The sequence below is a fragment of the Habropoda laboriosa genome, unplaced genomic scaffold, assembly GCF_001263275.1.
Source record: "Habropoda laboriosa isolate 0110345459 unplaced genomic scaffold, ASM126327v1 scaffold295, whole genome shotgun sequence".
NCBI lineage: Eukaryota > Metazoa > Arthropoda > Insecta > Hymenoptera > Apidae > Habropoda > Habropoda laboriosa.
The window spans coordinates 200,769-224,755 of NW_017100429.1; the positions used below are offsets into that span (position 1 = coordinate 200,769).

The following is a 23,987-nucleotide window of genomic DNA, read 5'->3' on the forward strand; positions in this document are numbered from 1 at the left end:
GATTGTAGGGCCGCATCGTGCCGCGTCGCCTGCTATTTATAGGGGCGACACCCTCGCGCCGCGACGCCTCGATGCGGCCCTGCGGGCGCCCCGCAGTCGCCTTGCCGTCAAATAAGTCTGCACTTCTCGTTAAAAGCCTAGATTTCGTGCGTCCACGTTGCCTCGAACCTCGTCAAGCCGTTCCTGTAATGTTTCAACCGCGCCCCGCCCCATTTAACGACCGGGATCCTCTTTTATTTTTAGTTGCCGATACTGGCGACGTCTCTGCTACCTACTAGTCCGTCTTACCGTCGCTTCTGGTCATCCTTCTCTTTCAAAAACCTTTATTAGGCCAAGTTTAGAATTGTCAATGTTTGTCTTTCAAGATACAGGCTTTCTGGTAACTTTTTTTTATGTCATGATGCGTTGAAGTTTGAAAGAGAAGGTGAAGAAAGATTTGAACGATTTAGAATTTTTATTTAGCTAATTTTAGGAATGATACAAGCATTCAGGTTTGAGAAATGAAACAGAGACGCAATTTTGCATGACATTAAAATTCTACATTTCTCGGGTTTGGTTTGGGAAAAATTGTTAGAAGGCTGCTTTGAAACAATCTGCCGGTTAAAGAGCAAGAAACCGCGGACTCAGAGTCCATTGACCGGTCGGTTTTTGCCTGCTCTTCCTACAGCGTCTCTTTCCATTCTAAATCTCTCCTCGTTTCAATTTCTCGAGCCGCCTGGCCTCCTCCCCATCCACTTGGCTGATTCGATCTCCGCTTCGCGGAACTCTCACGGGCACCTTTCAATGTTCTTCGTGTTAATTCCCTCTTAGATTCATTTCAGACTTCGATAACCATAAATTTATGAATTTAGAAATGTTTATGGAAGCTTATTAATTTAAGATTGTGTTCTGGGAACACTGTGTCAATGTACACGCTCTGTAAGGAGTAATTAATGGTTAGATGCGACCCATTGATCCACCAATTAAATCAATTAATCAACTGATGGGGTCATTAACTTCCACTTTCCGATTCTCTACGTCTTTGTTATGGGTTAAAAATTAAGAAAACTCGATTAGCGTTAAATATTTGTTATTAAATCATGTTCTATAACGTGTTATAATTAAGTTAAGGTCCTCCATATTCCAGAGGACTACATGGAAAGCGTCCTGGAGTGTTCTTCGACGTTTTTGAGCCTCGTCGTCGGGTCGTGGTGCTTTGCCAATTCCACGACGTGCTAAAGTTAGCGTACAGTCAGCGCGGAGCCAAGTGTGCGACCTGAGAAGTGAGAACACAGATGGAGAAAGAGAAGTGAAAGCAGAAAAAGGAAAAATGGAGGAGGCAGGGGAAATGGTGGAAGTTGTAGGACGAACGTCAAAGAACGAACCAGGAGAAAAAGAAACAAATTGTTCCTTTGGGAAAAACGAGCAGGATGGAGGTGTTTGTGGGTGGAAGACGCTCTAGACAGTATCTATCGTGGCCAAAATAATGAACCACTCAGAGTATTAATAACCTGACCGCGGTGTAACGCTAGACGTTTAGAATAAACACGGGTACGCGATGCAATTGCGGCTCTCTGAGTGTCTTCCGGTTCTCCAATCCATGCTACTTTTTGATACCAATTAGACAGATTGTAGTTCAAGAAACATTGACCATTCTTTTATTTGAAACATCATCGTATCAGGCATCGTTGTTAGCAGAACCTCCTTCACAATATTCCATCGTACATTTTTATTTTCTTTATTTCTTTTCAGGAAGAATGCTTTAAAAAAAAGTGAGAAACCAAACTCGAACTTTTCAAGTGCTTGGAATCCCCGTCTACGTTCCATGGAAGGCTAATCTAACAAGTGTTCTATCCTAGCAACGCAGCGCCTACGTTATACAAAAACCTAGCACTATCGCTGGAAGCCTGACTCTTTGTGAGTGCAAGCGTTACAGGAACATTTACTCTTTGTTGAACCATTCTGGCCGTCTCCTTCAACGACTTCACCGAGTCTCAGTCCGTCATCTGGCCTTATAGACAACAAAAATGAGAGTAATCTCTTCATCCTCCTGTCAGATCACTTCCTAGACGATCCGCAGGATCATCCACGCCATAAGATAGGAGCAACGCATTGAACGCCATCAATTGGTACAAAGCTGTGCAATTTATAGCAATTCTCTGGTGAAGAGTTCAGTCTGTTGCATTTGGATTAGTGTAAGAGAAGCCACGGAAGACTCCCTGGTCCATGGAGGAGAGTATCTGCTCAGGTACAGGGGTTAGTCGAGGCCTCTCGGCTGTGAACGCTGTATCGAAGTACCTGGTGTCTAGAGTGTGATCCAGAGCTGGCTTGAAAGGTGGTTCCAATTGTCTCCTCTCTAATCTATCCCATGGTAATGACTGGAAGAATGAATAAATTGGTCATTTGTTTCATTTCCCAGAATGATCTAACGAAGAGGAAAAGCTAATGAAAATGAATTTTTTGTTAATTAATTACTTGGAAGAACGAGTGATAGGCGATTTCGTGTCCAGGTAGCCTTTTGCCAGAGTCCTTTTCCAGAAGGGCGATCAATATGTCGCTGGAGTCTTGGCTCAGGTAACGTGGTATGAACGGTCTCTCGTTGCATATACTCCAAAATAGCTCGTCCTCGTCGCAGCCAGAGAAAGGCGACTGTCCCGTGAGCATCTCGTAGAGAAGCACACCGTACGACCACCAATCCACTGCCTGATTGTATTTCAGACCCTTTATAATCTGCAATACGAAAGAAAAGACATTTTAAATCACTTTTGTCGGTGTTAAACTTGGTCCTCTTGTCTAGAATGAAACTATATACTCTGTCTAGAATGAACTGACTACTCAAGGTCACACTCTGTACTAAAAGAAGTTCAATGATATTTACTTAAACAGTCTTCAAGGTCTACCGCTACTGTCAGAAATATAATTTTCTAATTTCTTACCTCAGGAGCCATGTAATCAGGCGTGCCGCAGAAAGTGTCAGCGGTTCTATCGAGGAATATCTGCAACTTGCACATGCCAAAATCGGCTATCCTGATGTGCCCCTCGAAATCCAACAACACATTATCTAACTTCAAGTCTCTGTACACTATTCCCTTCTTGTGCAAGAAGTTCAAGCCTGACCAGATCTCTGCAGCGTAAAATCGAGCTCTTGGCTCTGGGAAACGACCAGATTTCTGTATGTGGAACATCAGGTCGCCACCGTTTAAATACTCCATCACAAAGAACAGGTGGGAGTCTGTTTGAAACGTGCAGAACAGGTGGCAGAGATACGGATGTCTTGTAGCAAGGGTCAGGACCTTTCTTTCTATTAAAGTGCACTCCACGTCGTCGTCCTCAAGGACCACATCCTTCTTCAAACACTTCACCGCGTATACACACTCGGTTCCACGAAGTTCAGACAGCAAAACCTTTCCAAAGCTACCTTTCCCTAAGACCTGGGCACAATAAAAGAACACACGTTAATTGGAAATTTTATTTTTCACGTTTTTGGTGTGTCAAGAACAATCCAAATTGTAATTTGTAAATTCTTAGACCCTTAGAAAAACCATGGAAGACTGACGATCAATCGTCAGAGAAATCCTAACTGCCAGCCGAGATTAACACGAGCCAAGAACTAGCTGGGAAGTAGGAATTGAGGTGAAAAGTGAGGCAAGGTTTCGCTGGCTGATGAAAATCCAGGTCTAAAAGGGGCGAAAACCAGCACACGTGGAAAGTTCACGCGTCTAAAGCGAGAGAGTACTGCACGTGATCGAGCTACTCTGTTAAAAATAATGCGTTGCTTGCGTGCTGCTAATTCGAGTGAGTCTATTTGCGTGGCAGTGTCCATCGCAAAATGGAGTCCATTTTAAACATTCTCCCCCTGTGTATTTCCCCATTGACAGAACTGTCGATATAAAGGCTTCAAAATCTAGGTCTCTGATTAATTCGTACAACGTATCTCGGGTATGGACCAGCGAACTGTTTACTTTTAGAGAAGACATAGTATGGTTTTTGGCATTGTGACCACATTGGATTGATTGTAAACTCGGGAATCGAACGTGTGCACGTCTAATCGTCTGGATCATTTTGCCTCGTGAATCAACCCAGGTTTCACGTGATCTAGGTGCACACGTGATTCGGATTGGCTTTCATCGAGGCGAGCCAAGGCAGCTTACAAATTTCCGGAAGCTATATTTTCAGACAGTTAGAAATTAATCGTAAGTCCTAATATTCTAATAGTTTCAATATTCCGCTAAAGACGAATATTGTCTACAACAATGAAAGTAGATGGAAAAATTAACTTTCCAAAATACTATAAGATTATTTGGTATATAAGAATGTTCTCCTATTTTAGGTCAGTTTAGAGGATCTTGTAGGTTGTTAACAAAGTTTCTATGATAGCAGGAAGAGGTCTGATGCACGCCAGAGGCCCTCCATCATCTAGCGATGAATAATTCGAGCGTTTCGTCAGCGAAATTTTCAACACTGAGACCTTGGCAGATGCTCGATCGTTGCACGTGTCGAAGTAAACACGGCCGTCGCGGCTAAAAACCGCTAACGAAGAGAGTACATTATGCGCAGCTAGAGACTCACTTTCAGGAAGTTGAAGTCCGACACAGAGTATTTCTTGAATCTGGGCAGGTTAGTGGCTGGTGGAGTGATCCTTCCGCTTGGAAAATGGTCTGAGGAGTCTGAATTCCTCTGGGTGTCCGACGACTGTGATGGAGCTACAAAAATTGGAAACAGAAAGAAAGTTGAAGACGATAAACTAGATGTTAACCAGGTGATAGATTATGGTTAGGTTAGTCTATTTATAATGGTAGCCACAGAAAAGATTGAAATTAAAATACTTGCAGTGATGCCTTTTCAGGGTTTCAGGATGCAGAGATCCTCTTCTGGAGTGCAAAGTAACGAATGCAAAGAGGAGATTATTTATTTAAATGTGGAATACGATTAAATTCGAGCCAGCTATCCAAGAATGTTCGTCAAATCTCGATTAATAAGCGCATTAATTGACAATTCGTCTCTGGCACGGGGACCGCTGGATCTTGGCGGCTGGTATCCCTCGAAAATAGAGCTGACTGTGGTGTGACGCGCGTATAGGACTCGAGGAAGCCGACATAAATGATCGATTAAGGGATAGATAGGGAGTATACACTCGATATAGGTATCAGATACCGAATTAACCATGATACAATTTCATTTCAACGGTATTAAATCTTATCCATCAGATTATTTACCGTCTGGGAGAATGGATTTATGATGACCACGTGGAATGTCATACTAACATAATTTGGAGTCATAGATGAATGCACTGGGGGCTGGGCCAGCCAAGTCTAACTGCACGGCCAACGCACAAGATCAGATTTGATTTTGTTGAAAAATTTAATGGAGCAGCTCTGTAACGGGGGCCAAAAAATTCTGGGTCAATAAATTTCGAGATCATTACACCAGGATGTTGAAAAAACTTTTCTTTTAGCTTTTGACGTCTAGATATAGAGCTGCTCCCTTAAAAATTGTGAAAGCCATTTTTTTTTTTTTGGGAGCTGGAATGATCAACTCACCCCTCCTAAGGGCCTGCAAGGCCTCCGCCACGAGTTTCTGGTTCAATCCACAGAGATTCCCTGTCAGTTTCTCACACTTCTTATGGCAGGCCATATCGCAATCTGTTTTTAAAGAGTTCCGAGTCTTATTCTGTAGAATTTTCTATCGTATACCTTTGATGCACCTCATTGGACCGGGAATATCGCTTGAAAAATATTATTCAGCCTGAGAACAGCGTTCCCACGCGATTCTTTCTGCACTGACACCCAATCATCCATCTAAATTTATCTCGAAACTTTTGTTCGTAGCATGATGCCTAGAATATTGTTGTGAAACCACGACGCGCTTTATAAATAGATCCACAACGTTCACAAACACCTAGACCAGTGTTGAATCGAGGTACAAATTAAAAATTGATTGAATTTGCACAAAGATTCAAGGCTGTTGAAATGATTACATTACTTCCTATAAACAAACTAACGAACAGAGTCGTTGACTCAGCAACAGCGAGTTTATGTAACGTTGAGAAGGAGGAACTGGCTCTACGTATGCATTCGGAACACGTGATCAATTCTCTGACAGGCTGACTTGAGCGAGAACTTTGTATCTCTTTGAAATTCCATGCAGAGCAAGGCTGAACAACATGTATTAGTCAAACGAGTAAGCTGTTAGCCACGTGTTAGCAAACTGCCAAATTCCAAGCAACCGGTGGATCAATATGTATTCTGTTTCTGTCAAATTGTTCAAGAAAGCCAGAATTATACACAGGAAGGTCTTGGGGGAATATTGCAACAACAGAGCGCAAAATACTGTCAGATAAGTACTGGATATCCTGGGTGAGCCATCAAAGCCGGAGTCGTTGCTCCTCGTAGAGTTCATCCTCTTGTGTTCAGGATCATCGTCGAGTTCAGTACACGTCGACCCACTGCTTTCTGTGGTTGCAGTGCTGGTGGTGCTTCCGGTGCTATCACTGCTCATGGATGCGTTCCTAGAATGATGTTTTTTCCTCTTGATCTTGGCTCTGCGGACTTTAGACAGGTCCCTGGGTGTTGCAGTCAACAGTGCTGATGGAGTGGTGTAGAACATTCTGATTAGATCTACGGGCCTCTGAGTAGGTGTGTTCTTGGGGCTGCTTTTGGAGGAATTTTTGGCCTCCGGAGGCTTCAGGGTCTCCAAAGTCTTGGAAGAATTCTTTTTAGACTCCTTGCTGTCTTTTTTAGCTTCTTTCTTAGTAGAACTCTTCTTAGTCGTAGAAGTTTTCTTCTTCCTGATCACTTTCTTCTTCTTAGAGGACTCTGGGCTGCCCTCTGGACTACAGGTTACGCTGGCCTCCTTAGAGGGTACTGGAGTGATGTCCTTGTCAACCTCGTCGGCGTTGGAGAGATCACTGTGATTGTTCCATTTGGAGATCTTGGGTAGTCCAATGTCTGGCCACTCATTGGTGGGTGTCTTTGGCTCGTCGTCCTCTTCAAACACCTGAGAATCAGATCTAGTCGGTGTTGGAGCTTCCACGATATTTATTATAGGTACAGAAATGTCTGAGACCGGTGTGGATACTTCAGAAGCAGGTACTGACGTGTCTGGAGTACTTGTGACAGATTGAGCAGATACTGTAGATGCTGAAGAGTCCTCCCTCTTTAAGGGAGCCTTCTTCACGGTAGAATAAATTTCTGTAGATTCTCGGCCAATGGCTAAGGACAGGTTTCTCTTTTTTTTCAGCCCTTTTTTCAACGTAGAATCATCTTTATTCACCTCAGACTTGTCTATGCTAGGTGAAGAGACTTCGGAGGTTGAAACCCGCTGCTCAGTCTTCAATTTCTCCGGTTCCACTTCAGTCTTCTGCTCCTCCTCGATTACGGGGATATTACTGAGCCCGGCTGGCGGAGTGGCGACGCTTATTTTAGGATCAGTCTCTTTTTTCTTGTCCAGCTGCCCGCCGCCGAGGTCCTCGACCGCCTGACCTGGCTCGGAACTCTTGGAACCGGTGAAACTGAATCCCTTGTTCACTACCTTAGCCACTTTGGGACTCTCCGGTCCTTTGATCTCGCTCCAGAAGTCTATGGACTCAGTAGAGGTACTTTTCGACAGGGCCCCACTATCTCCATTGATTACTGGCTTCTCCACTTGCATTTTGTTCACCAAAGTGTCATCTACAGAGGTAGACTGCTTCAAAGACTTCAGATTTTCTTGTTCTTTGGGTAAAACCGGTTGAGAATCCATACTAATGCTTCTATCCAGAGGAATGTTGTTCTCCACAGGGCTGTTGACCTTAGCAAACTTATTCCTCCACGGTATCCTAGCCTCTTTGTTCTCAGTCTTCGCTGTACTCTTCAACAATGCTTTATTCTCCACTTTATTGGTCTCATTCTTCTTTACAGCTACCATGAAAGGTAGTTTCGACATCTTCACATCACTCTTCACCTGCTTATCCTTACCATCCTCTACCAGAAGCTTTTCTACGCTTTCTGAACCTTCTGCCTTCTGCGTATCACTCTTGAAATCTTCTAACAAGGTCACGAGCTTAGCTGTTGCGTCATTAGATGAGGAAGAAGTTTTTACTAACTGATTTTCCTTCTTTGATTCATCAGAAAGTTCCACGCTAGCCGGCTCAACGTAGACACCAGCTGCAGAGGCGTTCCTCAAGGTCACGGTTTTGCTTATCTTCTTTCCCGGCAACAGAGATGCCACGTCCTCGTCACGCTCGGCTTTCATCGGCTTTGCCAGGTACTCCGGCCCTCGTAACAAACACTTTGGCGCTTCTACGGCATTATTTTCATCCGTATTAATTTTAGACGCTTTTGGCAGCCTGTCCAAAACCGATGGAAGCGCTACGCTGGCGCTGCTCTCTTCAACACTTGCCGTCACGTTGCTCTCCTCAACCCTTTTCGTCGTGGGCGCTTTGACGGGCTCCTTCACGCCTATAGACTCTTCCTTCTTCAGCTTGGAAATGTCAGGAATTTCTTCTTTTTTTATCTTCGGAATAACCTTATCCTTCAAAGGACTCTTCAGGTTCGCTTCTTTCGACTTTTTGACCTCCACAAAGGAAGTCTGATCAGTTTCTTTCTCTTTAGAAGATTCCTGCTCCTTCTCTGACTTCATTCCATTAGTTATGGTGTCTAGATCCTTCAATGGATCACTCTTCAGGGTCTCTGGTGGCGTTTTCACCGTAAAATACACGCTGTTCCTGGAAGTGTCCTTTATGTAAGGCCGCTTTACGGGTAGTATGACTTCTGTCTCGGATTCTTCCTCAGTTTCGTGTCTGTCAGTCTTACGTGCTGTTATTTTTCTAGGAACTGGAATCTTCACGCTCTCTCTGAACTGCTCTATGGCTCCACTGTTCACCCAAATGGTGGAAAAGTCTCCCACACTGTTACTGGCCTCAACTTTGAACGTCTGAGGCTTGGAGCGCTTTCTTTCTTTCTCTTCGCTATTTTCACTGGTCTGCACGTCCACAGAGGCTTCACTAGAGGTACTAGACCTACGTTCTCTAGAACTATTACCATCCTCAGGTGGAGAAGGCTTGTCAGTCGTTTTCTTTTTCTTTTTAAGCTTCTTCAGGTTCTTTCTCATCTTCTGAGCAGCAGCTTCCTCTTCACCCTGGGATGCAGTATCTCCATCAACGCTCCTGAAAAATCCAGGCACAGTTCTTGGCCCCCCAACAGTTCCTTTCTTAATCAGAGTCCCTCTACGCACTGCATCTTGAATCTCTGCCTGCTCTTCAGCGACCAGAGTGTCCAGCACCTTTGCTTGGACCTGTGCGTAAGCCACTTCTCTCTCAATCTGCTCAGGGTCCAATTGTATATCCGCGGAGGACCTTCTTCTTGTGAATCTTCTTGTAATTTTCTTTATCTGTTGCAGATCTACGTCATCCTCTTCATCTTGGAGTAAACTGGCCTGGTGGAACAATTGCAGACGTTTCTCTTCTTCTTCAAGCTTCTTGTCCTTGATTAAAAATTTTTCCACGAGTAATTCACCCACAGACTTCTCGTGTCTCTCGTTATGCTGGCGCAGAGCGGGATTATCTTTCAAGGCTTGGCTCCTGATCTTTATGGTGGGTCTGTCTCGACGTAAACGGTTCCTCTGATGGTTTCCATCTTGCGAGAGGATCCTGGGCGTGGAGACGTCGATGTCGGCGGTGTCAATGACTCGTCTGGGTCGAGTGGGCACTGCGACTGGAGAGTAGCGGCGCAGAGTGGACAGCGGAGACTCTGAGATGGTCGATAGGTGCGGCGAGTACCGGGACAGCGGCGTGTGGAACGGTCTACGCGAATAATCTGATGAGCTTCCGGGTTCTAAATAACTTAGAAGCTTCTCTGGTGGCTTATCTTTCTTATAACTCTAGTAAAAGTTTTTAAGATGTTTCTCTTAACAAAACATTATACAAAATGCTGACATTTTGCTTCAAGGCTAAAGAAAAATATAGCGTACGTTAAAAATACGAAGAAGAATGTTTCAAGCGACTAAAAGTGATTTTTATTGCAGAGAGGGACGAGTGAAAAGTTACAAATCATTGTTTGGCCTGTTGCATAATGTTAGAAATTTCTGTGATGCGCGAGCTTGGCCTGATAAGCGCCGTAATTGCATCGTCTCAATGCCAAACGTGTGTAAATTACGTTTGAGAAGGGAAGCGCATCGCGAACACTTATTACGAACTCGATTTGGCCCGGTCATGGTCACGAATGATTGACAGGCTTCGATTCATGAATCGATCACACGCGTTCGACCAGTTGCACGATGACAAACAAGTGGCAATTGGGCACACGTGTCTTTGCTGGCCGATATCGAGAGCGGAGAACGATTTTGAGCCACTTTACGTTTTGTTCGGTGGCAAATGATCGTAGCGATATTAAGTAATCATTTTTATTCAACGAAAAGTAATTGTATAGCCAAAAGTGATTCCAAAATTGTCACAGATATTCTACAAATAGTCTGCCATTTTATATTCACCGATTCAACCTGTTAACTTGGAAACAACTAATATCTTAGGGAATTCCCAATAGAGTATCGAATGTAAAGTACATCAAAGCAGAATTTGTACCGATTTTCCAATTTTCGACCGAGTTAACAGGTTGAATATCGTTTTACCATTACGCGTATCTTTTGTAAACGTTAACATTAATATTTTTCGGAATGTTGAACGTTACAGTGTAATTGCGAAGTTGAGAGGAGGATTTTTTGGCAGTGCAACGAGTACGGCGGAGTTTTATCACGTGGAAACCGCACAAACATCCAGACAACTCGATCTATTTTTAGAACAATGATATTCTCAACGATTCCGCCACTCCTTGTAGATCTTTTTGATTTATTCTAACTTGCAGACCAATCGATTAATCGCCACCTAAGATTCTACTAATGAGTAAGAGGTTTGACGGATCGTGTGTCATATTAGACGTTTGCCAAAATTCGGAATAACATTCTAGAGAAGCTATTCTGATTGCAGAGAACCGTGTGCCCGACATTTTCATATTCATTACAGCAGATTCTCTGAACAATAGGATTTTTCTCCCTTTCCCCCTACACATTCTTTTCCACTGTTTGGAAGTATTAAATGCAGCTATTTTGGTCGCCATGTTTCTTTGTTGCCTGCGTTCACGTAACTGTCCACCAGAGAAGCCCCCACGAACAAAAATAATGATCTGTGAAGAAAAAGTGAGGAAAGAAAGCGAAGAAAGGAACTCTGCTTCTTGGAACTCTATTTCTGTGTGTAGTAGCAGCGGTGATAGGATGGTGGAGAAAATTGAGCTTGAACTCCACCTGCCAGGAGACTATGAAATGGCTAGTATTTCAGAAAACATTGTCCTTTATTCCTTTGTCTAGCTTTAAACAAATATGAAATAGAATGTCCAAAAGGAAATGATACTATGGTTTGAAAAATTAACATGACAAAAAGAATTAGCTGTCGTGGGAAAGATCAAAGAATTTGGAAGGGTACACTCATTTTTCTGAAAGTGTCTATGATAAGAAGCAAATGTAAACAAACTATTGAAAAAGAATGAGCCTGGAGGTATTAAAAAGTCAAGGAATGAACAATACTTCAGAGAAATTGAACTGATCATGGTATTTTTTCAGGTTAATAAAGAGAATAAATATGCTGATCACTTCGTAAGGACCAAGAATACAGGAGGAGGATAGAAAAAAAAAATAAGAAACTTACCGTGGAGCACCAGTCATCAGTGAACTGTGGTTGGAAAAAGCTCCCCCATAGTAGTAGGGTAACCCTTCACCGTAGTAGGGCATCTTGGCGAGTGTTATCCAACTGGTTCACGTGTAGAGCAGTTGATAAAAGGGTCGAATACGTGGAGGAAACACAAATGGGAGACACGAGCAGCGGCACGAGCGGTTCGACGTTCCCGAAGACGACTGAGCGCCGGCGTACGCGTTCTCAGGTGTTCGACGAGCCGTTCTCACGGTTCAGGGAGCCAACACTGACTGAGTCTAAGCCAGCGACCCAGTGTAATAATAGAAATTTAGTATATGAGGCTTTCTAGCGTCTAACTATACTAGCTGGACTCTAATAACCCGTGCACCGTCTCTGCCGCGAATATTTGCCGGATTGTAGCGTTTACGTGACTCACGGGGAGGATGGTATCTATTGTTTGTAAAATACATGGCCACTTAACTGTTACACGAGCCACCGAAATATTTCTTCAGGAACGAAAATTCAGGTAGACAAGACCAATTGCTATATAATTGTGAATTTTTTAATTGGTTCCTGTTTAAAAAAAAAAAAATTGCACCTAGAATTATATTTACCGTAGATTGTTTTTAGGTATATAAAAAGGGCAGTTGTTGTTTCTGGTAAAAAAATTCTATTTGCTGGCCATTGGTAGAATTTCCACTCAAGTATGGTTTGGTTAGTGTCACACAAAAGCTTTGAAAGGAAAAAGTTGGAAAAACATGCATCAAAAGACTCGCCAGACCACTGTTTTGTGTCGTTGTCTCTCAAGTCGTGTAAAACGCGAATTTATATGTCAACGGGGCCACGGTTTCGCGTTGTTTCGTGCTCGAGCACCGAATCCCGCGCCAAATGCTTCTCTCCTCGGTGCCTATTGTTGCTTGTTCAGAGAATCTTAGAAATAGCCAACGAATAAACGACGTATTCTGTTTTTAATCAAACGAACATCTAACTTTAGACATAAAGATTAAAATCTGGAAGTATTTTAGGTGATAGAGAATTTTTAGTGAAGGTTCACAGTGTATTTATGGTCCATAAAGGTGCACCAAAATGGAATAGGTATGGAACAATTGGTTTTTACTTACCGTCACATCTGAGACCCTGTCTAAATAGGCCGTACAATAAGGAACCGCAGTGATCGCAAAAGGTCGGCGACATGAACGTGTGTAGCCGGAACCTGTGAGGCACATCTACCTTGAAACGCTCCCTCAAGTACTGCCATTGAACAAGTATTAACAGAATTAGAACGATTCTGCTGCGTGGGACTGGTTATTGCGTTACTTTCAACAAATAGCATAAACAGATTGACAGAGTGAGCCACCACAAACAGAACACATAACCATTTTCTATAAAAATAAATGTCTACAGTCTGTAATAAAAATAAAAAGGAAGGAAGGAGAAGAAGAAAAAGAAGAAGAAGCAGAAGTGTCAGATCTATTTCTAATGGCATAAATCTCCAGGATAGCAGATTCTAAACAACTGGAAGAATCGGATGTATCAAAATACAAGGAGAGTTCGGTAGAATCTCCTATTGCATCATGGATAAATATTTGCACACGACTCTGAGGATATGTGTAGAAATAGACGTAAATTTCAGCATACTAGGAAACGTCAGAAACGCGGTAAAACTTTTGCATGGTTCATATATCATCAAGCGAATAAGCAAACATGGTGTGTTCTTTGAATCGTAGTCGGTAACGATCTTTAAAAAAAAAAATTCAACAATGAAAATTGGTAATAAATGCTCATTTCGCAAATAAATAAACATGGCTTTCTCGAGGTCTGATTGTATGTCTACTTTAATATAGGTATCGATCATCCACCATAAATTGTCTCAAAGGTGGTACAGAAGAGCAGAAAAAAAATTCTCAGCGTGTTCAACATTGAAAAATTGTAGAAGAAGGACTTACTATCGTGTTCTCTGACTCCCTGCCGCTTTCTGGGCACTTGGTTAACAATTTATCGTGGCACTTCTTGTGCACCGCGGTTTGGCAGGCTAAAACCGCGCGATGGAATATTAATAGAGGCGAACACCGTGTAGCGAGAAACGGACTGCGATTTAATATTTACCTTGGCACTGGTACCCCTGCTTCCCGAAGCCCCTGCAACAGTGAGGAACACACACTTTCGATTAATTGGAAAACACGTCCGCGACTCGGGGAAACCGGCGTCCAATACTTGACTAATGTGTCAAAGCCTGAACGAAGCGGGAACTATTTTTAGACATATCATCAAAGCGGCCGTCTTTTATGATAAATCGAGACTCTTCAGTTATTAATTACGATGCTGTTAAAGCGCGAATATTCTTGGTGAAAGTTTAAGAAATTTTTAATTAAAAATTTAAACTTAACTTAAAAATTTTCTTTTTTTTTTTCGCCTTTTTTGGGCTAATATGTCTTTCTGAACTTTTTATTCATTTTTCCGCAGATTACCAAAGGAAGTCCTTGCAAAAGGCGCAGAAAGTTGGCTGTCTGAAGAATTTCGCGACCAATCTGTGACCACGAACCACGTGCACCTTGTTCTGCTTCACCGCACCCCTTCTTCTAGTGATTGCACCTCCACCCGCATTATTTTTCTCGCATAGAGGAGCCACGGAGGAGGTTGACGCAATATCCCTTCGAGGAATTCTCGTTTTGTAAACGTAGGCTTTCCCTGTAGACGTCGTTGGGGGTAGATCCGCAGGATTTAATATTGGAATTCTTGTTCTGGAATTTTTGCAACACCTTGTAGATAGCATGGAAAATTAACTCTAAATAGCTACCAAACGCGCGTCAATTCTAATCTGAATTTATGAGAATTATTAAATTCACTTCCACCGGTCATAATTAATTTTGACTAATTATTAGAGCACGGAAATTTTCTTGTTCAGTGACAAATTAAATTAATTAAAATATAATAGTAGATTAAAATTTTTTTAAAGTAAGTAGATCTCGAACCCTTGGACACCTATAGTGGCAGCCGCTTACGCTACGCGCAAAGCTATCGAAGTGATTTACCCTTGAGTTCTCATTTCATGTACTCTAAATAATCGAATTGTATCGTGGACTATATCTAATCCATACTAAGGCAGATTGTACTCTAATTAAGCGACTACATCAGTCCAGACAGGTAGTTAACGATAATTACCAATAATTAAATAAGGCGAGAGGATTTCCAAAGGTACTAACTGAATAATAATTCCTATCATAACGCTACAAAATGTACTTTTAGGTAATTCTAATTACTTTTAGGTAACTGTTTATTTAGACTTTGATATTTTAATTGAACGAAGGTACAGAGCAATTAAGAAGCTTTACGTACCAACCAGCTCACCTGTAAATGTATCCCTCCGCGCCTGAGCGAGGCTGAGGGCTCCTGCGGTCCGCTGAGGTCTTCCGGCCGGAAGCAGAACCTCCACCAGCGTTCCTCCTCTTCGCGTGAGCCCCACCAGTGAACATCATCTTCCACCAATTCTCTACCTTCCTCGCTTATCGACTAGACCACGCCAATTCCTTTGTCATCAGCGTCAGTGTCATCTATTTTGTTCCCCTCTACGACTATTGTAAATAACGCTAGTTAGTTTGGCACACTACGAGTCAGAGAGTCTCAATTTCCGTGTGCCTGGTGAATCGTAGGTGCTATCTCTTCAATTTTCCGCCTCGTGACGCTCGAATTCCGGAGCACCTCGCTGCGTAATGCCAGAAGAATTCTCGCCCGTCCGCCAGCAACATCTTCGTTCCTATACGCGGCATCGATCGCTTCCGGTCGATCAAGATTTATTGACACTGTTCCTTGAGAAGAACCATCGGGCGGAATAGCACGTCACATCGTTAGCTAAATTAGTGGCAACAGAGGTATACCTGTGGTTCTAAAGTAGGTCATCGAGAGAGAATAGTGACCTTGATGAATTAAATTACCGCGGAAAAATTCTGTTCGACAATCTTAAGGAAGTATAAAACAATTCAAATACTCTCACAGAATTTTTTCACGAAGCAAAGTGACCGAGAAGACGCTGATTGTATTCTTCAAAATCGTTCCAGGTGAAACGACGAAGGCCACGCTCTTGAAGAAGCGTGTTTGGATGAGAGTTTTATATTCGAAGAGGAAAGTGTTATTACGTTGACGGTGGAAATGAAGAGTGCTCCTCATTTGTGAAGATTCGATGTGCAAATATGGTACATTGTCTCAACAAGGATGTGTCGTGAGCAAAAGTGGTGGCAGAAACGTCGAAACGTCAGGTACACGGTTGATAGATCGCACGCACAGAGCTTGGATGTCACACTTGGTGAAGTTTCTTGAACTGGTGGTCACTGAAATTCCACGCGGCTCGGTGACACAATTAAATGGGTGGACATGGATCATCGGGTGGATGTTGACGAACGTAGGAACTGGATTTTGACGCCTAAAACGTTGTGTAGCTTTGCACGAAACTCTCGAATCTATAAATATCAGCCTGTTGAATGCCGCCCGCCATCGGTTCGCGTAGCGCCGCTTGCGGAAAATATTCTAGAACGCATGACCAGCCGCGTTTTCCAGCCTGGAGATATGTGATGATCCACAAAAAAGAATTTTTCTATGATGTAACATTTTTCCTTGGTTCGTCATGTTAGAAATTGTTCGCACATACGTGGGAAAAAAACAGGAAGATTTCTAAATAAGTTGGAAGACCAAATTTATGTACGAATGTAATGAAAGAAAGTGTGGGTAGTTTTGCAAATAGTTTTGAACATTTAAAAACTCATGTTGCAAAGACTGTATTACTGTGCATTATTCTTATTATTTAGGTTACGATGAAACTAGAAATTTTATTGCAATGTTAATGTATTAAAATATTCTCCAGATTTTTTTTTAATTTTAATTTTTCCTTTTTAATTCCAGAAGGATTGGAAAGGGTATCTGATGCTGCATAGGGATTGAAAAAGATAAAAGGCACATAATTCTTTTTCTGCAAACGTCTGTATTTCTTCTCTTTTATCATTAACGAGTGTTTACAGTGAATAATTTGTTTCCTTAATAATAACAGAAGTACAGAGAAACAGTAGTTATTACTCGTGTTGGATTTTAACTTCTTAAGTAATATCTTTGCTCTTCCGTTACTGCGTGTCGCGTTACAAAAAGAGAGAGAGAGAGAGAGAGAGAAGCCGCCTTGAACACACAGCCTTTTCATACGCGACAGACGCACACGAACCACGACGAGGAAACTTGACCTGTTCACCTATATACAAAACTAAATTAAAATACAAATAGTTACAGATTCGAGCTTGGAAACGACGTTTACATTTTGTGCTCGTGTTAAGAGTCTTAAGATTAACCTATTTCCTCATCGTTAGATCCAGTACGTCGAGCTGTTACACTCGGCAGGACTAATTTGTTAAATAACGAAACTAACAGTAACGTGTTCTTAGAAAGTACATTATTTATATATTTATATATATAGGACAAGGAATAGAATTCTAAATCGATACGAACATCGCTATAAAACTGAAAACGTAAAGTTACACAGCGGGTTCCAATGATTGATCCTGTGTGTATGTATATTGTATGTCGTGTAAAAGAAAACTTATCAATTGGGAATGATTACAAAAATTAGTATACCAGAAAGAATTCCCAGACTCTACTACGACTTCTTTTTCCCACGTTTTTTTTTTTCATCTTTTTGTTTTGTCTGCCTGCAAACGAGATTAGATAGATGTCGAGGTCTAAAGAACTTCCTGAGGAAAGCAAATATCATAGCCGCGTCTATTGCGTACGTGTGCTATAGGAGAGATAGGGCCAGATAGCTTCGACGATGTTTTCCTCAATTCTTTTCTCATGTGTTTGTTACCATCTCAGTGTCACATATGACGGTAATGAGCGAAGCAGGGACGATTAATCGATTGTCAGTGGTCGGTCGCCAGTTTCTTAGGTTGGCGTTCCTGTGCGCGTTTCAGCCGTTGTTGTAACAGGTTGTGCAACTGTTCAACCTCATTTGGTGCCGCTTGAACTATGAAGATCCTAATGCTTCCTTGAACGTCCATCGCAGTTAGTCGTAACGCTTTAGGCGCAGCTCTCTCTGCAATCATGCCAGGCCACACTTTTGTGTTCAGGATTAATCTTTGCGTACCCGCAGTGCGTCCTACCAGACGGGACTCCTCGTCCCGATCGTTTAATCGTAAGGTACCCCTCCCTCTCTCTTGCCAGCTGCCTCTAGCCTGAAAAATTGTATATTTAGAGTTTTAAGGCTTTCACGATAAATAAAATTTCGCTTTTATTTTCTTACCTTGTCAAACGCAAAGAATTTGCAATTGATTTGAAGGATATTCGTCTCTCCTTCTTCGCCGGTTAGAGGTGTTACTTCACTGTATTTTCGTTTGTTAGCACGGTTGGCCTCCTCCAGCTCTTGAGCCGCTTCTGTTAATGTTAGACCTGATCTAGAGGTAGTGCGACATGCTGCAGAGGCATTAGAGAAGAGAAGCTCTGTAGTACCATTTTCATTCAAAGTTTCCTTTTTTTCCTCTCCCTCCGTTTTTTCCATCGAACTTTCTGCATCATTTGCTATCATAACACGTTCCTGCAGGTTCTGACCAAATACGAAGTTTGGCTCTGAGGCACAGGGCGTTACGGTACTATTTACAATTTCCTTTGTGCTGGCACCCAACATGAGGAAGGTGGGCTTCATCTCCTCTGCTGGTTTCTCCTCACTTTTAGTTTCTTTTACTTCACTATTTGTTTCTTTCTTCTCACTCTCATCTTTTTTCTCCTCATTCTTGTCTTCTTTCTCTTCACTCTTCTCTTCTTTTGCTTCATTTTTATTATTTTCTGTTAAGGAGTCATTTTTCTCTTCTAGAAAACTGTCTGTGACCTTTGCAAATGGGTTAAAAAGTTTTACAGGTTGGATTGTTTTAGCGGTTGTTTCATTATTAGTTACTGCACACAACTGAGAGGGCCACAATACAGAAGACCTTCTTTTCTTAGCCAAAGACTTGGAGAAGTCGGTAGCTCCAAATGAAGTTCCAAATTTCGGAGCAGCTAGTACTGGTTTATTAGAACTAGATGGTGATTCCCTAGTGTTCTTTTCTCTCTGTTTCTGACTATTGTTTTGACTCTCCATTTCTTCTGGAAAAATTTAGATTTCATAAAATACCATTCACGAACTTTACATGTAAGCAATACTTGAAACTTCCACACCATAACCTATACACTGAGTAACAAAAATTACTTGAGATATTCGAAACAGTGTATATTGTAGTTTAATGCGGTAAGGAACGTACATAGAAGATTTCAAGTGTAAGTAAACATTGTAAATGGAACTGGGAGAAAAGTTGCGTATTTGGAGCAAAAAATAACAATGTATTTACCACTGGTGGAATTTTCAGGAGAATCATCCGGAGATTCTTGAGGTGGATCCACCTTTAAAACATACGATGGTCTATTCGTTTCTTCTTTGTTCTCTGCGTGAAATACAAAACAAACAATTAAAATGATTGTCAAACAAAGTTATTTCGTCAATCTGTCGAAACGCTCATGTAAGTAAATATTGCGGGAAATGGAGTCGGTTAACGCGCAATTCACGGAAGAACATGACACAAGCGTAATGACAAACTTTTTGAGAATTTTTAACAATTATAATATACATAATCGTGGAGAATTTAACGATAGTTTACTATCTAAGAAAAGAATCACAAAACGCACCCTTGCAGTCCGCCATTTTTTACGTAGAAGTGGTCAAGTGTTGCCATCTAGCTATATCATTTGGAAATAAAAAAGGTTATCACGTATGCAACGCATATATTTTACAGGAATACTATTTTATTTTTATTTTCTTCTAAACATAAAAATTTGGCAATACTCGGTAAATTTTATGGTTTATCGTGAAATATTAAGTACGGCAGTATTCAACGAAATGACTTATTAGTATGGTTCGAAATATTGGTATACAAACTTATGAATGATTTGCATGTTTATTAATCTCATTAATTCTGTTTAATCGCTTATTACGTATTCTTTTCACATTTACATTGTTCTTCTTATAACTGGTAAAATATTCTTGACAATTCGAACGTACTTCTTTAAGCCACGATACCGCCATCATTGAAAGTACTTTAGGTTTGATCGGAAGTATGTATCTAATTAAACTTTTAATTACATTTCACGAAATACTCGGTAACGTTTTGAAGAAATATTATTTGCAGTATTCTTAGTTCTATTTTTAATTTTGTGTACTTTTTATTACCATCGCTATTTTTCCCGCTTTGTGACGTCATCAGTCACCATCAATCTATATTCAGCGTGCAATTTTGCACCATAAGTGTAAAACAAAAAATATATAAAACCATAAATGCTAAATTAAACTTAAATTATTCCAATTTTTCACTGAAATTACAATTCTTAATGTAAAACAATGGTATAAAACGGATATATGAATCAAGAATATATTTTTTGAGTTTCTGGATTTGTACCTACGAGTAATAGAACATCGATCGTCCTTTACTTTTGCTTTTTTTAATATTATCAACATGCATCGTGATAACTTGTGATGACATTATTTTTCCTTAATCAAAGGTCTCTGTGGCTCGAAAATTATTGGCAGTCATGGTCGTATGATGCGAATGACGGTAGTGGGAGAAACGTAATCGATTGTATTCCCAGATCTGTGCCATAGAACGGACGTGGAACTCGTGCTTTCGTATTTTTCAACGTTTTAGTGATTCTTTTCATTGTAGAGAAAAATGTCTTTGGACGAAGTAAATATCTTCAAATATTTTAATCTTAATTTTTAGTCATAATTATTTAATTGTTTCTTTGGTTCTTGTTTTTGGTGTACTTATATACGTGTATTTTAAAAAATATGAGAGTAGTCTTCTTATCTTTCATATTTTTATTTTTAGAAATTTAATAAAGCTACAGAGGACGTGAAAAACTTGAGTGTCCGACCTACAGATTTCGACCTGCTTGAATTGTACGGATTGTATAAACAGGCACTTGTTGGAGATTGTAATACGTGTATGTAGAACAATATTATTGGTTCTTTAAATGTAACTGATTCTCTTTGTGTCAGTGTGTTGGAAAAATTAGACCTTTGAACTTCCTACGCAAGTAAATCATTTGACTAAATAGGTTACTTAATATTCACTATATTTAAATTTACTTGCTGTCTTGACTTTTAATTTGCAATGCTAATTGTACAACGAATAGCAATAAACATGCAAAATAATTTATAAGTGACATAAATAATGAGGCATATTTATGTAATTTAAACTTTCTTAAAGGGACACTTTGCTACTGTTCCAGTAAAACCAGGAATGCTAGACTTTAAAGGCAAAGCCAAATGGAATTCTTGGAATCGCTGGAAGGGCACGAGTCAAGATGATGCGAAAGAACAGTACATTTCGAAGGTGGAAAAACTGATTTCCATGGATGCGAAAAATTAATTTTATCAAGTTCTATGGTTTCTATTATATTGTTATTGATGTGCAATGTATTTTCTTATTTTTGATACCAGGGTGCAGTAGTTGCAAAAATGTTTAAATACTTCTTCAAATAATTATTTTTTTATACTCAAATTCTTTTTTGTACTTTAGCAGTCTTTTATACTTGAACAGAAGATATATATATATATATACATACAAGAACTGTTAGAAAAAAAGGAAAAGGGGAATTGATGTCTGAGATTTTGTCTCGTGGTAGCTGAATTTATTTCGCTATCACTGATTCGCTATTTACAACGTCGATGTCGTTGACTTTTTGGCGGAGTCAACACATGCATTATTCACTCACGCAACTGTTAACATACATAATATCTTTAGAATACATATACACGAGTTTTTTAATACCACATCGAAGCGCATAATGGTCAAAGTATTAAAAAAGAAATAATTTTTCTTTACTTTAGAGCGAACTTTCACAACAATTGTAGGCCTACGGCTTCTTTTTATAATAAATCACAATAAATCCAATGAACGTCGTTGTAATAAAGCCGTTTTGATGAAAGAAAAAAAAATAACAGAGTCAGTTTGTTATAAATAATATTCCAAAAAGGAGTATTCCACCTTGAAAATATTTTATCGTTACAATGATTAAAAAAAAGAGAACATGGTGTTGGATATATCGATAAGAGAATGAAATATATTAGTGTATATTAATAATGTATTTTTCTTCTCCACGTAAGTTTAACATTTCCTTATCCTTATCATTATATATGCATTATGTATGCAATATCTTGCATATGCAAGAGAATACTAAGAGAAACAAATAGGATTACGACACTTAAGTTGTTCGTAGGGGAGAAACATTTCCGCAACAGAGAAACAACCCTGTATGTGATTACTCTCTTCTTTCTTTTAAAGGATCTGTTACAAAAAACTGGAATACATTTCTTCCATCGTTAATGTTTCACCACTGAATCGGATAAAAACGAAATACTTCATAATAGCAAAACATTGTCGTAATACAATTTTATCCTTTTCAAGAGCACTGGTTATGGCTGTAAGTTATACGTGGTATCCTAAATTGAAATTAAGAATATCCACGTGTTAGGTGTGAAGTGTGTATATCTTATCCGCACAAAGATTGAAGATACGTGTGCCTGGGTGTGTATTTAACGTTCAAAAGTCGTTAAAACTCAGTCGAAGTTGTCGCGACTTACTTACGAGTAAAAATCTATCAATTATAACTTACGAGATAATGAATTAATTAATCCTCTAAGGAATCTAGGATAAGCGAAACTTACCGTATCATTAAACGTAATACGCCACATTTTGAAACGGAAACGACGCGCTATCTATAAAACGCAACAGAATGTTCTGTAATGTAATAACCTCTCTTTCTTCTTTCGCAGAAAGAAGGGCCTTTTTATCTCTCTTTCTCTCTCTACGAACCGCGATTAATAATCAATTTTAAGACGTCACCTTCAATGCAATACTACTTTGCAGCGAATTTCTTTTATTAAGATAAAAACCGAACAGATGTGAGGTAAGTCGAAGCTAAGCCGTTAAATTTCTTTTTCTTTTTGAATTCGAACGATGATAGCAAAAGCGATAAAATTTACATAACCGATCTATATAAATGGTTTTACACGTATGTAGTAATTACATGTATATATATGTATGTTATGCGTCTGTTTGAAGAAACGAAAAAAAAAAAAGATAATGGAGACCGAAAAAAGGAAAAAAAATTAAGAAACGAATGAGAGAAGGCTGCAAGAGTGTTGCCTCTATTTTCTCTTACTCTTATCTTGCTTCTTAGTGAGAGGTGGATGACCTGCTATGATGTGCGTCTTTAATCTGCTAGCCTTTTGATGGTCACCATGGACTGTTCTCGAGTTCTGGCCAGCCACCGAGATATCGCTGGCAATGTCGGTCAGCTGACGACTTGTCGACTCGTCAAACCTGGTAAAACAGAGAAGGTGACGGGAACAAAAGCTTAAGAGAGTAGTATTTGCGTCGCGGCTGTGTGTGGGGTGTGTGTATGTGTGTGTGCGCGCGCATATAATTTCTTTTTGCTTAAAAAGTTAATTTTCCAAATTAAGCATTTTTTTGATTTGTTTTCTAAACGGGCTCGATCTTATATATGTATCTCTGTTTGTATACATATATGTATATATTGTATATATATATATATATATATGTATACATTTCTTTTGTCGTTCTCTTGTGTACAATGCGTGGAGAAGCGCATCGACCAGCGGCATATCTTTTTTTTTCTGTTTTTTCTTTTTTTGTTCAAAACTACATTCCAACGAGAAGCGCAGGAGCCAGTCGATGGAGAAGATCTATAGAAAAGATGCGGTAACGACTTATTGAGAAAAGATTGATTTTTTTTTTCATTCTGGTAGATAGGTAGCAGGAATACAATCATCTCAGTAGAGCGCAGAAACGTTACTCGCAAACGTGACACGACGACAGGAATTTCTCAATTGCCGAACAGAGATCGAGCGAGAGTACTCGGTAGAGATCTGTGATTTAACTGTACGTTGATTGTGGCACGCCGTTCACCGTCTTCGACTTCAGCACGTCATTCTCGAACGTCATTATTGTCTCCCTGCCGTCCTCGAAAACCCTATAACAGTTCGCACATGTGAGTTTTACTTATTTATATACAATTCATATTGATATAATAATAATATAACATTAACCCCTTTGCACTGCAAGTACTAACTTAACCTACGTGGGTCATCCCAAAAGTAATGCATGTGTACAGCAGTTAACATATGAATAACGTTTATATACACTTATTTTGTAGCTGACAACCTTACAAACTCATTCGCGTATGTGTTACCCTATTTCCCTGTATATCTTTAAAACTATAGTAGATATAAAAAAATGTTTATAATAAAAATTCTTTTTTTAAATAATAA

General features: G+C 40.2%; 4 protein-coding genes across 7 annotated transcripts in view; 1 reads left to right on the forward strand and 3 right to left on the reverse strand.

Annotated features, from left to right (window-relative positions):
* Nucleotides 1-1,787: 1,787 nt before the first annotated feature.
* Nucleotides 1,788-15,114, reverse strand: LOC108575733 (titin homolog). Of its 3 annotated transcripts, XM_017938617.1 has the most exons (11): nucleotides 14,987-15,114; nucleotides 14,107-14,379; nucleotides 13,745-13,776; nucleotides 13,585-13,670; nucleotides 12,756-12,889; nucleotides 6,324-9,577; nucleotides 5,520-5,621; nucleotides 4,549-4,682; nucleotides 2,916-3,410; nucleotides 2,455-2,709; nucleotides 1,788-2,357 (listed from the first exon to the last, which is right to left on the reverse strand). In XM_017938617.1, exons 1-11 carry the CDS (start codon nucleotides 15,112-15,114, stop codon nucleotides 2,151-2,153), a joined length of 5,100 nt encoding a protein of 1,699 aa, XP_017794106.1. In that variant the 3' UTR covers nucleotides 1,788-2,150. The 3 variants fall into 3 exon arrangements, with proteins under 3 accessions (XP_017794106.1, XP_017794107.1, XP_017794108.1); XM_017938618.1 differs by lacking the exons at nucleotides 12,756-12,889; nucleotides 13,585-13,670; nucleotides 13,745-13,776; nucleotides 14,107-14,379; nucleotides 14,987-15,114 and adding an exon at nucleotides 11,654-11,885 and having other exon boundaries at nucleotides 6,324-9,760; XM_017938619.1 differs by lacking the exons at nucleotides 5,520-5,621; nucleotides 12,756-12,889; nucleotides 13,585-13,670; ... (1 more) ...; nucleotides 14,107-14,379; nucleotides 14,987-15,114 and adding an exon at nucleotides 11,654-11,885 and having other exon boundaries at nucleotides 6,324-9,760.
* Nucleotides 15,115-17,180: 2,066 nt separating this feature from the next.
* LOC108575693 (ran-binding protein 3) lies at nucleotides 17,181-19,341 on the reverse strand. Its single transcript, XM_017938562.1, has 4 exons — nucleotides 19,325-19,341; nucleotides 18,991-19,083; nucleotides 17,913-18,748; nucleotides 17,181-17,844 (listed from the first exon to the last, which is right to left on the reverse strand). The coding sequence occupies exons 1-4, from the start codon at nucleotides 19,338-19,340 to the stop codon at nucleotides 17,533-17,535; spliced, it is 1,257 nt and encodes a 418-aa protein (XP_017794051.1). The 5' UTR covers nucleotide 19,341; the 3' UTR covers nucleotides 17,181-17,532.
* A 235-nt stretch (nucleotides 19,342-19,576) lies between these two features.
* LOC108575732 (acyl-CoA-binding protein) lies at nucleotides 19,577-21,158 on the forward strand. Of its 2 annotated transcripts, none has more exons than XM_017938616.1 (3): nucleotides 19,577-19,591; nucleotides 20,521-20,635; nucleotides 20,924-21,158. In XM_017938616.1, exons 1-3 carry the CDS (start codon nucleotides 19,577-19,579, stop codon nucleotides 21,061-21,063), a joined length of 270 nt encoding a protein of 89 aa, XP_017794105.1. In that variant the 3' UTR covers nucleotides 21,064-21,158. The 2 variants fall into 2 exon arrangements, with proteins under 2 accessions (XP_017794105.1, XP_017794104.1); XM_017938615.1 differs by lacking the exon at nucleotides 19,577-19,591 and adding an exon at nucleotides 20,263-20,376.
* Nucleotides 21,159-22,725: 1,567 nt separating this feature from the next.
* The window catches only part of LOC108575731 (dnaJ homolog subfamily B member 6-like), a 12,148-nt gene continuing 10,886 nt past the window's right edge, over nucleotides 22,726-23,987 (reverse strand). Inside the window, exons 7-8 of the mRNA XM_017938614.1 lie at nucleotides 23,603-23,689; nucleotides 22,726-23,019 (exon numbers count right to left, since the gene is read on the reverse strand). Coding sequence (XP_017794103.1) covers nucleotides 22,845-23,019; nucleotides 23,603-23,689 — 262 coding nt within the window. The 3' untranslated portion in view covers nucleotides 22,726-22,844. The remainder of the gene's footprint in view (nucleotides 23,020-23,602; nucleotides 23,690-23,987) is intronic.

What these genes read in the sequence shown, in the direction of transcription:
- LOC108575733 (XM_017938617.1), bottom strand. Translation starts at nt 15,114, where the DNA reads ATGATGTTCACTGGTGGGGCTCACGCGAAGAGGAGGAACGCTGGTGGA. An exon ending in TTTTGCAAGGACTTCCTTTG is followed by an intron (nt 13,777 to 14,106) that starts GTAATCTGCGGA and finishes TCACTGTTGCAG; the next exon opens with GGGCTTCGGGAAGCAGGGGT. An exon ending in TGGCTCACCCAGGATATCCA is followed by an intron (nt 5,622 to 6,323) that starts GTACTTATCTGA and finishes CTTTAAAAACAG; the next exon opens with ATTGCGATATGGCCTGCCAT.
- LOC108575693 (XM_017938562.1), bottom strand. An exon ending in TCCTGAAAATTCCACCAGTG is followed by an intron (nt 18,749 to 18,990) that starts GTAAATACATTG and finishes AAATTTTTCCAG; the next exon opens with AAGAAATGGAGAGTCAAAAC. An exon ending in AATTCTTTGCGTTTGACAAG is followed by an intron (nt 17,845 to 17,912) that starts GTAAGAAAATAA and finishes ACAATTTTTCAG; the next exon opens with GCTAGAGGCAGCTGGCAAGA.
- LOC108575732 (XM_017938616.1), top strand. An exon ending in TGTTGGAGATTGTAATACGT is followed by an intron (nt 20,636 to 20,923) that starts GTATGTAGAACA and finishes CTACTGTTCCAG; the next exon opens with TAAAACCAGGAATGCTAGAC.